Source organism: Eptatretus burgeri, chromosome 6 (assembly GCF_056783735.1).
Source record: "Eptatretus burgeri isolate ZD-2024b chromosome 6, Ebu_testis_v1, whole genome shotgun sequence".
NCBI classification, from domain to species: domain Eukaryota; kingdom Metazoa; phylum Chordata; class Myxini; order Myxiniformes; family Myxinidae; genus Eptatretus; species Eptatretus burgeri.
In genome coordinates this window covers 88,810,388-88,827,836 of record NC_140966.1, presented here as the reverse complement: position 1 = coordinate 88,827,836, position 17,449 = coordinate 88,810,388, and the positions used below count along the sequence as shown (strand labels likewise).

Genomic DNA, 17,449 nt, shown 5'->3' with positions numbered 1-17,449 from the left:
GCAGATAAACAAGCAAACAGACAGACAGACACACAAACAAACAGACAAATGAACCGAAATAGAATACCCTCTCCTTCGGCGAGTGCAATAACAAGAACAGTTTCTTTTTCAACACTTTGTGTGTCCGTTCTTTGCCTTCTTGAGTACCATCACTCCTTTTTCTTACATCCTGTACATGACTGAAGCACTCTTGCAGGAATATTATACCAAATATCCTGCAGTACATGCCACAGTTCTGTAAGGTTCGCTGGATTTCTCTTGTTCTCTATTTCCAGGTAATTCCAAATGGCTGCGATGGGTCTTTGAGGTGGCCATTGTAACACTTGGAGCGCATCAGTTCTAACTTTGTTCTGTTTTACTATGTTGACAATGTTGACTGTTTTATTATGTTGAAAGTATGTTTTGGATCATTATCTTGTTGGAAAATGAATCTTCTTCCGAATAAAGGATTTACACTTGGAATGGTATGGTGCTGCAGTATCTGCTTGTACTTCTCTTTTGTTGGCACTTCATTGATTTTCACAAGTTTTCCTACCCCAAAAGCTAAGATGCAACACCAGACAGTGGCAGAGCCTCCCCCATATTAACGGCAGGCAGCAAATATTGCATGTCGTAATGTCCTCCAGGTTTTCAGCATACAAACTGGCGTCTCTTCGATCCAAACTTCGATTCATCAGACCAGAGTACCCAATTCCATTGTTCAGTCACTCAATGTTTTGTGTTGCCTTGAAAATTTTAGTCTCTTCACCTTTTTCTGTGGTCTCAGCAGTGGTTTCTTTGCTGCAACTCTGCCATGGAGACCTACTGCAATCCGCCTCCTGCACACAGTACAGGACGAGATGTTAATGTTCCGGCCTGCTATCATTTCATTTGTCAGCTGTTGACTTGATTTTCTTCGATGGTGCGAACTGAGCAACTTCAGGTGCTTGTCTTGCCTTGGGGGGGGGGGGTTCTTCTGGGTCTTCCTGGCGTTTTTCTTGTTTTGTTGCAATGTGTACCTCACACCATTACAGGAGATCTTCAGCTATTCTGGTATTTTCTTCATTGTGTGCCCTTCTTGTTGGAGAGTTTTGATCTTCGCATGCTGTTCTGTTGAAAGTTGCTTCTTGGTGCCATTCTGAACCCACTCCTTGACTTTCAAGCATGGGAACAAGCTGATGAAAACTAATTTCACATACTAGCAAGTTGCCTGTGCCACAAGAAATTCTAAACGGGGTAGATATTGAGGTGGCAAAAATGTAAATGGTGTCTTCTGTCATCGAGCCGGCAAGCTGGGAACAACTAGTCACATTTTTTTTGCCACATCTGATGCAATTTAAATGCTCTAATGGTGGTGAGGCGCTCCATTTGAAAGTGTTTGTTGTATATTTGTAGCTTTTTGATGCCGAGGGTCTGTAATAAAAATTTGTATTGGTGTCAAAGCCAGTGACCCATTGCAAATTAATAGTAGGATTCACTAATTTGCAACTTTTATTGTGGTTTCTTGTAATTTGCATGAATGTAATGCAATTGGTGTTGATTACTTCAATCATTTATTATTAATAGCCTGGTGTTGGCTCAGTGGTTAGGGTGGTGGCTTGGGATCCTAGGGTCCTGAATTCAAGCCCCATTGGCCGCTGAATTAATACACCAGGGGGTTGACTCAGCCTGTCATCCTTCCGAGGTCGGCGAAATGAGTACCAGTTCCAGCATGTGTACTGGTAGAGGGGCACTGCATCAGCGACACAGTCGCGCTTCAAGAAATGATAGCTACCCCGGCAGCTAAGCTGCCATACGACCACCACCACCACCATTTATTATTTACTATTTTAAAAATCCACTTTCCTGCATATTTTCTTTGTGTTAAGTGGATATACAGTATTACTTGCACTTGATGATATAACATGTCGAGCAAAATTAAAACTTTGTCAATTTCCTAATTTATTTTACATACTTAAAATGGTAATTGTGATATTAAATTGACTTTCACAGAAATTTGAATTATCTACCACCTTTATTGCACACTTCTAATTTCTCACAAATGTGAAAATAACCCAAACTTTTGCACAGAGCTCCATATCCATCACAATCTCTGTGCCAACCCAAGTTGTGCATATCCGCAAGCCAAGTTTAACAACAGAACCAAATGTAACAAGGAGAAGAAACATCCCTATGTGGGAAAATAACAAAATAAAATAAACAAACAAAATATATTAGAATATGTGATTAATAAAATAAAATTGCTTTATCACTGTGGGCCGAGGACGAGTTGCCATCAACCTCGTCACTGTTGGTTGAGACTTGGCAAAGGTCAGTATCATGCTACAATTTATAAACAAACATCTCTTTGATTTTTGCTAACATAAAAAAAGAGGAAAGTGAGAAAGAAGAGATGGAGGAGTGCATTTAAAAGATAAAAAAAATTTTTTAAAGAAAAAGAAAATAAATGTTGTTGAATTTGTGACTGTCCAACACATCCATACCAATGTAACGAAATACCATATTGACCTGAATATACTGTAAGACAACTTATTTTTTTTCAAAATAGCAATTCATAAATTTTAGTGGAATAGAGCTGTTATTGTTTTCATTGTTGTTGTTTGTATGCTCCTTCCATAGTTTTATATTTCTTAGTTTAGCTTAATGTATACAAGGACGTGCTGAAAAGTAATGCCTCCTATTCTTTTTGTCCAAAACAGGTGAAGATATTCTAATGAAGCAAAGATAGATACTAACATCAATCTTTATTCTACCATTGGGCAAATTAATTTATCAACATTATCACGACTGCAGTCCGCATATTTCAGCCAACATTCAAGTAGTTTGTGACGCCGTGTTGACGATAGAACTGTGCGGCTGCTGACTTAACCAGTGCTTCACAGCGGCCTTGACATCATCATTAGAAGAAAAGTTTTCTCTACAAAGGTGTTCCTTAAGTTTGCTGACGGAGCCAAGTTGAGGCTGGTGATCCTTTGTGGCGGTACTCCATTGACCATCTCTAACTCTTATGAGTGTAGTGGTGCACCCAATTTTCATCTCCAGTCATCATCTCATCACCAGTCAGTTATCCCAACTCTCATTTCCAGCAATTCAAACTTCGTGCCGCTTTGGAGAGCAAACTTCACACCCAGTGGTGGGAAGAACTAATGTGCGGATTGCAATTTGTTTCATTTGAATAGCTTCACCAAAAGAATAGGAGGCCTTACTTTTCAACAAACCTTCATATTAAGAGAAATGTCTGTTTCTATGATTGCTTGTGTGTTTGGCATGGTACTATAATAAATGTGTGCTCCATATCATTTTCCTTTAATAAAGAAATAGCCTGCTCCGAGCTGGTTTGTGTCATTTCTTCTTCTTTTATTCTTTTTCTTCCTAGAAACTCACCAGATGCGATTCCTGCGCATTGTTTATGAGTGGATTGTTTCGTTACGTTATGGATTTAGTGGAAAAAAAAGTGGTTCGAAAAAAACGACAGGTCAATAAAGGTCTGCAAAAAAGTTAAAACGATGGTGTTAGTGAATGCAATGTTCGGCAATAGCGCTTGCAGACAGAGTTCTTATGAAACGCGCATTCTCAAACAAAAGCATTCCATGGGCCCAAGCGTGGGAAGTTTGAACATATAGAGAAAAGTGTTGTTGACTTTATCACTGAAAAACGGAATGAAGGAGTTTCCATGACAAGAGCTGTGATTTTAATGAGAGCACGCAGTTTCTCGAGAGATGCATCTGCTGGAATCCGAGTTTAAAGGGAGTCTTGGATGGTGCAAATACGTAATGCAGCATCACAGCTTTTGCCTTGTGAAACTCTTCCTTGTGAAAAACAAACAAACTGTGAAACCATGCAGATCACTTATTGCCTCGAGTAGTTTATCGTCGTATTTTATGGTCAGTCATTGAAAAAAAAAAATTGGCACGCTACACTAACGTAAGGGTCGTCTTATATTTGAGGTCAGGTCAGGTATGGGAGCATGTGCCAGAACAGCGCGTGGCTGCGTCCACTTTCCGCCGGTACTCCAGGGGCCTCTGTCTGACCTTCCCCCAGGCAGATGCTAGGCCCATCCCCATCTCCTTGAGATGATGGTCAACCTGCTGCAACCATGAGGCACGTGGTCGGCCCACTGGCCTCCTCCACTCATGAGACTCCCTCGCTGAGAGAATCTGGTGAGCAGGATCAGCGTCAGGAAAACGAGCCACATGTCCATACAGCCGCAACTGACGCTCACGGACTATGCAGGTGACAAATCTCATCCGAGTCTCTCTCAGCAACCGCTCGTTGGACACAAAATCCGACCAGCGATAGCCAAGGATTCTCCGAAGAGACCTGGTACCAAAGGAATTAAGTCTCCGTCTCAGATCCTTGGTCAGAGTCCAAGTCTCGCACCCATAGAGCAAGACTGGAAGTACCAAGGACCTGAAGACTCGGACTCTCGTCCTCCCGCACAGGTACCGGCAGCGCCACACCCAATGATCCAGTGAATCCATGACTCCCCAGGCCCGACCCAGACGTCTATTGACCTCTGACTCGCAGCCAGCAGAGACATGAATATCACTGCCAAGGTAAGTGAATCTCTCCACGACCTCAACATCCTCACCACAAACAGACACAGACAGGACAGCAGCATCCAAGATGTCACCGAAAGCCTGGATCTTCGTTTTGACCCAAGAAACCCGTAATCCCAACGGCTCCGACTCCTCATTCAGCACCTCGAGGGCCCCCAAGAGGATGTCTAAAGTCTCCGCAAAGATGACTGCATCATCTGCAAAATCAAGGTCCGAGATCTTGACATTGCCAAACGATGCACCGCAACTTGATCTCTCCGACATCCTCCCTAAAACCAGTTCATACAAGTGCTGAAAAGTGTGGGGGCAAGTACACATCCCTGACGAACTCCAGTAACAACTGGAAATAAGTCAGAGATGGTACCACCACACTTCACAGCACTCTCAGTACCAGAGTAGAGTTCAGACATCAGATCGATCAGTTTTGGTGGCACCCCACGAAGACCAAGAATCCTCCAGAGGACATCCCGATTCACTGAATCGAACGCTTTACAGAGATCAACATAGGCTGCAAGCAGCCCCTGCCGAAACTCTCGTCTGCGTTCGGTGAGGACACGAAGTGCAAGGATACGGTCAATCGTTGAGCTCTTTGGTGTAAAGCCTGACTGCTCTGGACGCTGGTGCTCAAGCAGATGGTGGCGAACCCTATCAAGAATTATCCGAGCAAAGACCTTGCCCGGCACTGAGAGCAGCGTCACCCCTCGGTAGTTGTTGCAGTCTTGGCGATCACCCTTCCCTTTCCAGAGAGGGACAACAAGGCCCCGCTTCCAGTCAGTTGGGATGATGCCTGTGTTCCAGGCAGAGCACAAAACTGCATGCAACGACACGAGTGCAGCATTTCCACCAGCCTTGAGAAGTTCAGCATGGATGCCACAGATCCCTGGAGCTTTGCCCCGTTTCAACTGGTTCACCGCAGCCCGTGTTTCCACAAGCGAAGGTGGACCACAGTTGATTCGAGGGTCAGCAACAGGGATTGTAACACCCTTGACGTCCAACTCGACAGCTGGGGGATCAGCCCGGTACAACCGCTCAAAGTAACCGGCCCAGCGGGCCTTCACTTCGGACTCCTCTGTCAAGAGCCTAGCACTCTCTGCTCGAACTGCAGTGCTCCGAGGGATGGGCTTGGATGAACGTAATGCGCGAATTCCCCTGTAAGCGGGACGAGAATCACCTGTCCACAGGTGATGCTCTACCCCCTCATAGATTCCTCGTACATAGGCCTCCTTGTCCACCCTCAGTGCACGTACAGTTTTACGCCTCAGCTCCCTGAACAGCTCAGCTCTGCCATTCAGCCTGCCCCTGCGACTCTGGTCAATGGTATCTAGTGTCCCTTGAGAGACAAAATTCTTCTTTGCCCTGCGGTGAGCTCCAAGGCATCCACCGGCAACATCAAGGACGGTGGTCTTGAAGGCGCTCCACAACTCTTCAGGACCCCCCAAAGCACCCAGACCCCCCAAGTGTCCACTCAGCCTGTTCGCAAACTCCTCAGCTACTCTCTCATCCCTGAGCTTGGCAACATCCAGCCTCGGCTGAGATGGTACCATTCTCCAGGATTTGAGGTGCAGCTTTGGAGTTGCTACAACAAGCCTGTGGTCAGTATTGAGGAACTGAGCACTCCGGTAGACCCTGCAGTTCTGGATCATCCTCCAACGACCGTCAATGAGGACATGGTCAATCTCCTTTGCCACACCGCCAGCGTTGGAATACCAAGTCCAGCGATGAGCTTGTGGGCGCTGAAACCATGAATCAACCTACCCTAAGTCCATGACTTCTTGCAAAGTCAAGGAACTTAGTGCTATTCTGGTTCATAGTTCCTGACCCATGGGGACCAACACATACCTCATAACCATCCCTATCAGTTCCAGTCGATGCATTGAAATCCCCCAAGACTAGAAGTGTATCTCGTCTGGGGCACTGATCAACCACAGACTCGAGCGTGGCGTAGAATGCATCCTTCACGGTGAGATCACTCGCCTCAGTCGGAGCATAAACAGAGAGCAGGGAAATGACACCTAAGGAGTGACGAATCCTTAATCTCATAATACGCTCGTTGACCGGTGTTACCTCAATTATCATTGGGGTCAGCTTATTGGACACAGCTACAGCAACTCCTTGGGTATGGTAACCATCAGAGCGACCAGACCAATAGTAGGTGTAACCACCCACCATTATCTCGCCGCATTCCGGTCTCCGAACCTCAGAGAGAGCTGCAATCCCGATGTCCAAACGCTTGAGCTCAGATGATAACAGAGACAGGTGATCATCCTCTCTTAGGGATGGGACATTCCAGGCACCCACCCAAAGGGACCGCCTCAGGTTAACCCAAGGAGACCGCCGTCTGGTGGACGACACCTCAGCAACCACTCCGACACACTCTCCCGCAATCTGACCCAGGGATGTTACCCCATGGTTTCCCTCCTATCATCAAAGATTGGGGGTCCTGAAGGCTTTGCCCCAATCCCGTCATCCGGTGAGCTGCCCTGCGAAGGGAAGCTGCACAGGAGGTACTCCTACGGAGTGGGTTTTCAGACTTTTTTTTGCGTTTTTGCGGAATGAAGGGTTTTACGGTAGCCGGAGTGCAAATCCTGCCACCAACCTCCTAATAAGAAGTAACCCAACTTCAGGAGGACGTCCGATATTTGAGGAGGAGTTGATATTTGAGGCCGGAATATATTCTGGCCAATACGGTAATTTATGAAATAGCATGACAATGGGAAATAAGGAAGAGTGGAGAACTGAATAAGGATGGGATGTGAACGTGCTAGAGTAAAGTATTTACCACCAGGTGGCTGGAATTCTCTCGCACGTCCATGTTCGGTGAGTGATCTTCATGTTGATAATCCAGTCCATTCTGATGCACCACTTCCTCCCTAACAACAACAACAACAAACGTGTTTCACCTTTATCAGTAAAACACCCAATTCTACACAGTGTCTCTTTTATCCATGTGGACTCCTATACAACCACATATCGATCAACATCTTGAACACTTCATTTTAGTGCAGATGTGGGAGAGTAAAAACACGTTTTACAACAAAATTTCATGGTTTGTACAACTTTCACCAAGTTAAGAGAAAGTTGATCAGCAATTCCACGTCTTAGCAGATATGTACAAAAATTTAAAAGGTGATGATTATGAAAAAAAAAATAATATATATATTGTTTTACAGAGATTATAAAAAAAACAATATTTTAAGCAGAAGGTGACCAAAATACCTATGGGATGAGAAATAAGCATTTTAATTGGAGTATGCTGAAATACACATGAGAGGGGGGTTAGGTGAACAGAGCGGTAGATAAAGTCGGACACGATAGAACTGCATACACAAGAGAATCGAGTTCGACCTTAAGTCATTAACACAGAGTGAAAGCTTTGTAAAGATCGAGTCCTGCAGGGTCGATTGGATGGGAGGGAGTTAGAAAGTGAAAAATGAAATGAAAAAACAAAGGTGGCAGAAGGTGTATTCAGGCAATGCTGGAGTGATTAAATCAGAAGCAATGGTAAATATTTCAGCACAAATATGCATGTGTACACACATACACAGCGCCTTCAGAAAGTACTCACACCCCTCGACTTTAGTCACATTTTGTTGTGTTGCAGCCTGAGTTTAAAATGGATTCAATGTAAACTTTTTGGTCACTGATCTACACAAAATACCCCCATAATGACAAAGTGAAAACATTTTTTTGGAAATTTTTTGAAATTAATTGAAAATGAAAATCTGAAATGTCTTGCGTTAATAAGTATTCAACCCTTTTGCTATGACACTCCAAATTGAGCTCAGGTGCATCCTATGCAAGACATTCCAATTTTCATTGAGCACCCTCGCCCCGATATGTCGACACTTCTACAAAGTATTGACTCAGGGGGTTGAATACTTATTGATGCAAGACATTTCAGATCTTCATTTTTAGTAATTTGTAAAAAAAATTAAAAACATGTTTTCACTTTGTCATTATGGGGTATTTTGTGTCGATCGGTGAAATTTTAAAAAATATTTAATCCATTTTATATTCAGGCTGTAACAACAAAATGTGACAAAAGTCGAGGCTCGTGAATACTTTCTGAAGGCACTGTATATTTATCTATATCTTACTAAAACTCTCATATTGTATGTATGTATGTATGTATGTATGTATGTATGTTCCTGAAATACAGCCAAAATGGTACACAATAGCACAAAAAATTTTGGCCCACCTTACTCACCATTCTCCTGCGGTGTGCAGTATCAAGTTTCGTTAAAATCGGGCAATGAACAAAATGATTAAAAAATCAATTCCTGATTCAGTAAAGTACTCTTTGGGAGAATTTGATCAATGCAAACAACCTCAGCGGTGTAGTTCGCTGCAGCTATCTTTTTAATTTTTTTTTGAAATGATTTTTTTCATCAACCGCTGTCACAACAGGAACCCAATGGGTTCACAGGTCGTCTAGTTAATATATAAAGCTCTTTCTAACCACTGACTGACTGACTGACTGATATTAAAGATCGGTGCCTTCCGGGTGACGTAGAAAGCTGAAAATTTGTGTGCTGATGGAGATCAAAGCCAATACACCGGGGGGAAAAAATCACAGAATCGTCAGACAACATCCATAAATGAAAATATAAATAAATGAAAAAAATAAATGAAAAATAATGCAGGTGAATGGCACGAGACAACGGGGAAGCATGGTAATTTTGTGTGCCGACGGACATCAAAGCCAATACACGAGGGAAAAAAATCACAGAACTACCAGAAAGCATCCGTAAATGAAAATATAAATAAATGGAAAAAATAAATGAAAAAAACATTGAAAAATAAAATTCAGATGAGCGACCTGAGAATGGGGAAACATGGCTCACATGCTTACACAATGTGTAAGCACACCCCGCTAGTATGTGTGCATAACTACTCACTGACTATTCTTCTTCGTCTTCTCACTCACATATGAATGTTTGGGCTATAAAGTTGACATTTTGCATCATGATGCAACTCGAAGAAAAAAAAAAAATCACAAAACTGTCTGGAAACGAAAATATCTGAAAACAAAACTCGGCTTGTGGAGCTTGGGTTCTGCCAATGGAGGGTCATGTGACCAAAAACAATGGCACATCATGTGATCTTGAAAGGCATGATCACTAGCCAAGGAAGCGTGCGTTTTTCAGCTTTGTGGCAGCACGATTCAAGAAGTGTGTGGGTTTTTGTCCTTGTTATTCTTTTTGGATATGGCAGCTTGGCTGCCAAGTGGCTATCATTTTGGTGGGCACAACTATGCCGCTGATGCTGTATCCCTCTACCAGTACAATGGTACTCATTTCGCCAACTTCAGAAGGGTGACAGGCTGAATCAACCCCACCTGGTGTTAATTCAGCAGCCAATGGGGCTCAAATTCAGGACCCTAAGATCCCAAGCCAGCCACCCTAACCACCAAGCCAACACCAGGCTTAGGTTTTTGTCGTTCACGAATGGTGTATAGTGGTAGGAAGTTGTAAACATTTATCCTTCCCGGTGATGTATCATGTTAAATGTTACAATGCATATTTCAAGTATTGCGTGTTTACATTTGCATGAGGTCTGACAATAAAGTTCCAGGACTGAGGTTTTTTTTTTTTCTCGACAGATGGCAGCACTGGCTTGTGTTTTGTAAACGGACATGCTTCGTAATCTTCCTGTCAGTACTATGTTAGCAGTTGTATCAATTGGTTGTGTTTTGTAGTCAAACTAGAATTTTGTTAAAATTACAAGTGTTGTATTTGTGTTCCAAACATGAATGACAAATTTATGGAAGAGAGAATAATCATGAAGACTTTGGTAAAACTAAACGTAAGTGGCATGGACATTTTCGACAAGTTGAAGCTGGTGTACGAGGAAGACGCAATGACAAGACTACGTGTGTTTGAGTGGGCCAAGAGGTTTGCAGAATGGAGAATGGACGTGAATGATGATGCGTCGTCGGGACGCCCTTCGATCGACAAAACGGATAATATTGTCAAAAGGGTGAAAATGTTGGGCCGATCTGACTGACGTCCGTAACTCCAATAAAATGAACTCATTTTGCATCAATATCAGAGATCAGACGACGACTTTCAAGGGTGCCTTGAAGCATGGGAGTGACGTTTTCGATCTGGTATAGACTCCCTGGGAGATTACTTTGAAGGGGAACATTAAACATAATTGGTACGTTTACAATAAAAATTGAAATTTTCTATCGCTTTAATTCTGGAACTTCATTGTAGGACCTTGTACTGGCATTGAGAACCCATTTTAGTCGATGCATATTTACTCTGATATCATGATCCACAATGTCGTCTCGCGGAAATGTGAAAAAGCATGTTGTGGCATCATTATGAAGTTTTTTGGTTGATTCATCACCTCTGAGCTGTCCTGAATCAGAATCAGCCGGGTGCCAGACCCGCACCCTTGAGGAATTTTTTTTAGAGGTGAAAAACAAAATGGCCACCATCGACTTTCGATAAATTCTGTTTTGGGCTATATCTTCACTTCTAATGCACTTATAAACACAATTTTGGTGTCTACTACTATGTTTTCATGGTCAAGGAATCCGATAATGATAAAATTGAAGGTATGTATACAAGACCTGTCTCATATTTTCAAGATGGCCACCATTTTAATATGAAAAATGGCTATTTTGCAGTTCCACTGATCACTTCGAGTAAGAAATTGAATTTGATGAACCCTCAAATATTAATACTACGAACAATAATACTCAATGACAGCTGAAGTAACTGACTTGCAATGATCAATGAATTGATGATTATATTGGAATATGATTTTTACACAATTATATCCGGATACATGTGGATAGTTGACTATGAGTTTGGGTTATGTCTTAAAGTAAGTATGTACATGTATATGATTTTGAAATTACCTTTTATTTTTAGGCAAACAAATATTAACTTTGTTAAGGATGCAATGTTCTACATTATGTTCAATCTTCGTCATTGTCGTCGTGATTAGCAGCTACTGCCCTTGTCTGTTCGTTACAACAGTCTGATCCAGCATTACAACTGCAAATCATCGAACATGACATCTGTGCTGCCACACAACCACACCTCGTGGTGGAACATGGCCGGCTGGTGGAGCATCCACACTTGATCAGCTACAGAATGGTGACTGGTGCAGCAGACACATCAGGTGGAAGTGTGGTTGGACACAATGTCGCACCGTCCTCACCTTCTTGCCATCCATACTTGATGGGATCCAAGTTCGGAAGGTCTGACTGAGTGGCCGATTTCTATATAATGACTTTATGATGAGCGTGATGTACATGTTGAACAAAGGCGTCATGCGATGGGGACAACAACTTCAATTTTGGAGCAGAGGTAATCTTGGAGTTGGCCATCTTAGACTTCCACAACTGATACCGGTGTGTGGACATATCACCTTCGACTTTGGAACCATAACAGGCAGCAATGAAGGTAGTTGCCTCAGATATCATCTTTTCCTCATCTGCTTCCAGCTGACCAAGTAAGGTGGGATGATGTCCGCCCATTAGTACCTCCAGCGCTGTGGCCTTTCCAATGCCAAACAAATACGACACAGTATCACATCCGGTCAGAGCATGTACAGCAGGCAGATATTTGGCGATGCTTTTGTGTTTCAGTGTTGTTTGGCGAATGTCCACGTTCGCCCTCCCAGCACACGGACTCTCCATGCTGACATCCACAATCATCTTTTCCTCAAGGTAGAAATGAATCAACAGGACAAAGACATCTGTATCGTCGCAGATCACTTTGATGTGCGAGTCACCACTGACACCTGACACAATTCTAACTAAGTGATGGATGATGATGACATCTGCTTCTTCATGGTGTGTTTTCAGATCCTGTCTCTGGAGAGTGGAATTGTTCCATACTTGTACTGGTGTAGGATCTTTTCCGGTGATCACCAGTTTGGTCTGGTTGTCCACAATGTGGGTCATCAGATACTGACAGATCAAATCGACCAGTTGTACTTTGTTGTAGGCTACATTTAGGAACACTTTTTGTGCTGGAAGTGTTCTGCGTAAGTTGAGTTGATGTTTTCGACTCGAATCATGACCTGCGTGACTGGATCTTATGACTTATGACCGAATAGGTCATATGTTTCGTGCTGATTTTGATGTACCTGTCGAAAATCAGGTATACGTCACAACACTCCAGGCGGTATTTGATGGTTCCCATGAAGTTGATCACATAATCCTCAACTGTACCATTTGTGGGCCAATGTACAGTCCATAATATGGTGCATCCATCGATGATGACAGCATCTGGAACACCTTGGATTCGACTTGATTGCTCAACTTGGAGTTTCGTCTTCAGGATTGCTTTCGACTGAGCCCGCATCGCACCGCTCTCATCAAACAAGGAGAGTGGGATAGAGGACAGTTCGTAAGAGAGGACATCCTTGATATCAATATCTCTGTATTGTTGGAGACATATGACTCAGGTGTAGATCAATTCAGTATCATATACTGGCCTTCCATCCAGCTTGATGCTCTTTTTGGTCGGGGTCACTTTCTTGGTCAGTGTCTTGTTGAAGCTTGTTGGCCATCCAGATTCAAATTCCGCCATCTGTTGTCGTCCAATCTTGAGAGAATCATCAACGTTTACCTTGTCTGTCGCATGAAACATAGTAGTAGACACCAAAATTGTGTGTGTAAGTGCATTAGAAGTGAAGACATAGCCCAAAACAGAATTTATCGAAAGTCGGTGGTGGCCATTTTGTTTTTCACCTCTAAAACAAATTCCTCAAGGGTGCGAGTCTGGCACCCGGCTGATTCTGATTCAGGATAGCTCAGAGATGATGAATCAACCAAAAAACTTCATAATGATGCTAAAGCATGCTTTGCCCTGAAATGGTTGTTTGGCATCTGGATTAATGCTGGAAAACCTGGATACGATCGCTTTATCACGGAAAGTTGAAGACAAACGGCCCATAAGCTTTGTGGAAGGAACTTCACTTCCCAGGGCACTCAGGGTCCCAGAGGCGTTATCTTTACGACATTGCTTTTCTCTCCGCACTCAGCGGGGCAATCAAGGAGGAAGTTTCTCCTCCAAATAGATGGCGACCTTTGGCTTTTTTACATTTTCTTTTTTTAAATGCTGAGCATCAAGCAAGGAAGCAGTATGTATCTTATTCAAGTGTTTGGTATGACTCCGCTGTAGTTATAAGCGCCAACCTCCCAGACTTAAGAGTGGTTGCTCCAACAATTATGCCACCGAGTCAGGATACATACACTTATTAACAAGTATCAAAAGAAACAATGATTGTATTACCTCTGCCACCGAAGGTGGACAAAGGTAACAAAATGTCAGTTGTCTGGTTGTCTGTGACAAGGATTTCTCAAAATGTTATGGACATATTCGGACAAATTTTGGGGCACAGGTTTAGTTTGTGACAAGGACAAATTAATTACATTTTCGTGAAGATCCGAATCTGGATCCTGATACGAGAAATTCTGAAGTGATTCTTCACCATTGAAAGATAGGGCCCAAAACGATATACAGTACCACATCTCATAAAGTTGTGGATGAGTTATGACAACACGAGGTGGATGAGTTGGTTAGGTGACAAGAACAATCCGATTAGATTTTGATTCAGGTCTGGAGCCAGATCCAACCTATCAGTGGGATACAAAAAATAAACTGTTCAGCCTGGAAGAAGTATGCTCTCTACCAATTGCTGTTCTAGTTATTCCCCGTGTTTCTGCATCACCCTGGTGGCAAAATACAACACCCAGCACAAATACACAGACACTAAGACACTCAGCTGGGTGAGGTATGCTTGGACCCTCCTCTTTGGGTGTGTTTGGGGAAGAGGCTCAGTGAGAACATCACACGGAATTAAATTTCTGAAATGTAACTCAAGTTTTTTGGAAACTGAAAATCACTGGCAATCCAATTCGAAGTCTTTTAACAGCCTGCTTCACAGTATGATAAATTTAATTTCTTGACTTTTTCTTGGCTAGGGTTACAACCCTGGATGGGTCGCCACTCCGACACAAGAAGTCAGGGCAGGAATTTAGAATTTGGCCAGGGTGCTGGCGATAGCTCGCCTACTCTTCACCAAGGACACAGTGAGATCTTTAATACCCACCAACTACTGCCGCCATATGGATACCCAGTTTAACGTCCATTAGATGCGTGTGTGCATACCTCTAGGCCATCCTGCCAACCTAATATACAAACACATATATGCATCAAATAAAAGACCTTGTACAGCATTGGAGCCATTAGGAGAAATCCGAATAGGCAAAGATGAAGTCATCAGGAGGAACTCAAATAGGCAAAGGTGGAGTCATCAGGAGGAACCCGAATAGGCAAACCTGGAGTTATCAGGAGGAACTCGAATAGGCAAAGATGGAGTTATCAGGAGGAACTCGAATAGGCTGAGACGGTTATCAGGAGGAACCCGAATAAGCAAAGATGGAGTTATCAGGAGGAACTCGCATAGGCAAAGGTGGAGTCATCAGGAGGAACCCGAATAGGCAAAGATGAAGTCATCAGGAGGAACCTGAATTGGCAAAGGTGGAGTCATCAGGAGGAACCCGAATTGGCAAAGGTGGAGTTATCAGGAGGAACTAGAATAGGCAAAGGTGGAGTCATCAGGAAGAACCCGAATTGGCAAAGGTGGAGTTATCAGGAGGAACTCGAATAGGCAAAGATGGAGTCATCAGGAGGAACCCAAATTGGCAAAGGTGGAGTTATCAGGAGGAACTAGAATAGGCAAAGGTGGAGTCATCAGGAGGAACCCGAATTGGCAAAGGTGGAGTTATCAGGAGGAACCAGAATTGGCAAAGATGGAGTCATCAGGAGGAACCCGAATTGGCAAAGGTGGAGTTATCAGGAGGAACTCGCATAGGCAAAGGTGGAGGTATCAGGAGGAATTCGAATAGGCTGAGACGGTTATCAGGAGGAACCCGAATAAGCAAAGATGGAGTTATCAGGAGGAACTCGCATAGGCAAAGGTGGAGTCATCAGGAGGAACCCGAATAGGCAAAGATGAAGTCATCAGGAGGAACCTGAATTGGCAAAGGTGGAGTCATCAGGAGGAACCCGAATTGGCAAAGGTGGAGTTATCAGGAGGAACTAGAATAGGCAAAGGTGGAGTCATCAGGAGGAACCCGAATTGGCAAAGGTGGAGTTATCAGGAGGAACTCGAATAGGCAAAGATGGAGTCATCAGGAGGAACCCAAATTGGCAAAGGTGGAGTTATCAGGAGGAACCCGAATTGGCAAAGGTGGAGTTATCAGGAGGAACCCGAATAGGCAAAGATGGAGTCATCAGGAAAAATCCCTTTTGGCAAAGATTGAGTCATCAGGAAGAACTCGAATAGGCAAATATAGAGTCATCAGGAGGAACCCGAATAGGCAATGATGGAGTCATCAGGAGGAACCCGAATTGGCAAAGATTGAGTCATCAGGAGGAACCTGAATAGGCAAAGATGGAGTCATCAGGAGAAACCCCTTTTGGCAAAGATTGAGTCATCAGGAAGAACTCGAATAGGCAAAGATTGAGTCATCAGGAGGAACCCGAATAGGCAATGATGGAGTCATCAGGAGGAACCCGAATTGGCAAAGATTGAGTCATCAGGAGGAACTCGAATAGGCAAATATAGTCATCAGGAGGAACCCGAATAGGCAAAGATAGAGTTATCAGGAGAAACCCATATTGGCAAAGATTGAGTCATCCGGAGGAACTTGAATAGGCAAAGGTGGAGTCATCAGGAGAAACCCAAATAGGCAAAGATTGAGTCATCTGGAGGAACCCGAATAGGCAAAGGTGGAGTTATCAGGAGGAACTCGAATAGGCAAAGGTGGAGTCATCAGGAGGAACCCAAATCGGCAAATACAAAGTCATCAGGAGGATTCAGGTTTCAACTGTGACACCTCCACCCTTAAACCCATTATGGCAGAGTAAAGTGAGCCATATTCAAGAAAAAGAAAAAAAAAAAAAAAACTTTGCAAGAGTTCACCTTTCCACACATAGAAAATGTTGTCGTGTCCAAGGGGTTTTCCCCTACCTGGATGGATAGCTGAATGATTTCCCTTGGAGGCTTACAGCCGAGATTCTCGGAGATTACTGGCACACGCGGGATGGGATGGCGGCAAGAACACGAAGCAGACGGAAGCACAGCACAGGGGGGTTTATCTCGAACCCACGAGAAATAAACAACACAAACATCTTAAATAAATATGAGGGTTCCATGACAATAAATCAAACATTGACATTGGTAATAATTCAAAATTTAATAATAAAAACGGAACGTGAGGAAAACTAAATCTAATTTTGAGGCACCTCCACAAATACTTTACGAGTGCTCCGCCACCCTGAACGAGTGGTTCCTGCTCCGTCATCCTCAGCGAGTGGTTCGCACTCCGTCACAATGAACGAGTGGTTCCTGCTCCGTCATCCTAAGCGAGTGGTTTGCGCTCCGTCACCATGAACGAGTGGTTCCTGCTCCGTCATCCTGTGCGAGTGGTTCGCGCTCCGTCACCATGAACGAGTGGTTCCTGCTCCGTCATCCTGCGTGAGTGGTTCGCGCTCCATCACCATGAACGAGTGGTTCCTGCTCCGTCATCCTGAGTGAGTGGTTCGCGCTCCGTCACAATGAACGAGTGGTTCCTGCTCCGTCATCCTAAGCGAGTGGTTTGCGCTCCGTCACCATGAACGAGTGGTTCCTGCTCCGTCATCCTGTGCGAGTGGTTCGCGCTCCGTCACCATGAACGAGTGGTTCGTGCTCCGTCACCATGAACGAGTGGTTCGTGCTCCGTCACCCTGAGCAAGTGGTTCGTGCTCAGTCACCCTGAGCGAGTGGTTCCTGCTTCGTCATCCAGAGTGAGTGGTTCACGCTCCGTCACCATTAACAAGTGGTTCGTGTTCCGTCACCCTGAGCGAGTGGTTCATGCTCCATCACCCTGAGCGAGT

General features: G+C 43.9%; 1 protein-coding gene across 7 annotated transcripts in view; it reads right to left on the bottom strand.

The window, feature by feature from the left end:
* Positions 1–17,449, bottom strand: part of DOT1L (DOT1 like histone lysine methyltransferase) — a 189,243-nt gene that overhangs the window by 18,668 nt on the left and 153,126 nt on the right. For all 7 annotated transcript variants that reach the window (XM_085886127.1, XM_085886131.1, XM_085886128.1 and 4 more), the window contains one exon: positions 7,318–7,408. In XM_085886127.1, the coding sequence (XP_085742253.1) occupies positions 7,318–7,408 (91 nt within the window). The remainder of the gene's footprint in view (positions 1–7,317; positions 7,409–17,449) is intronic.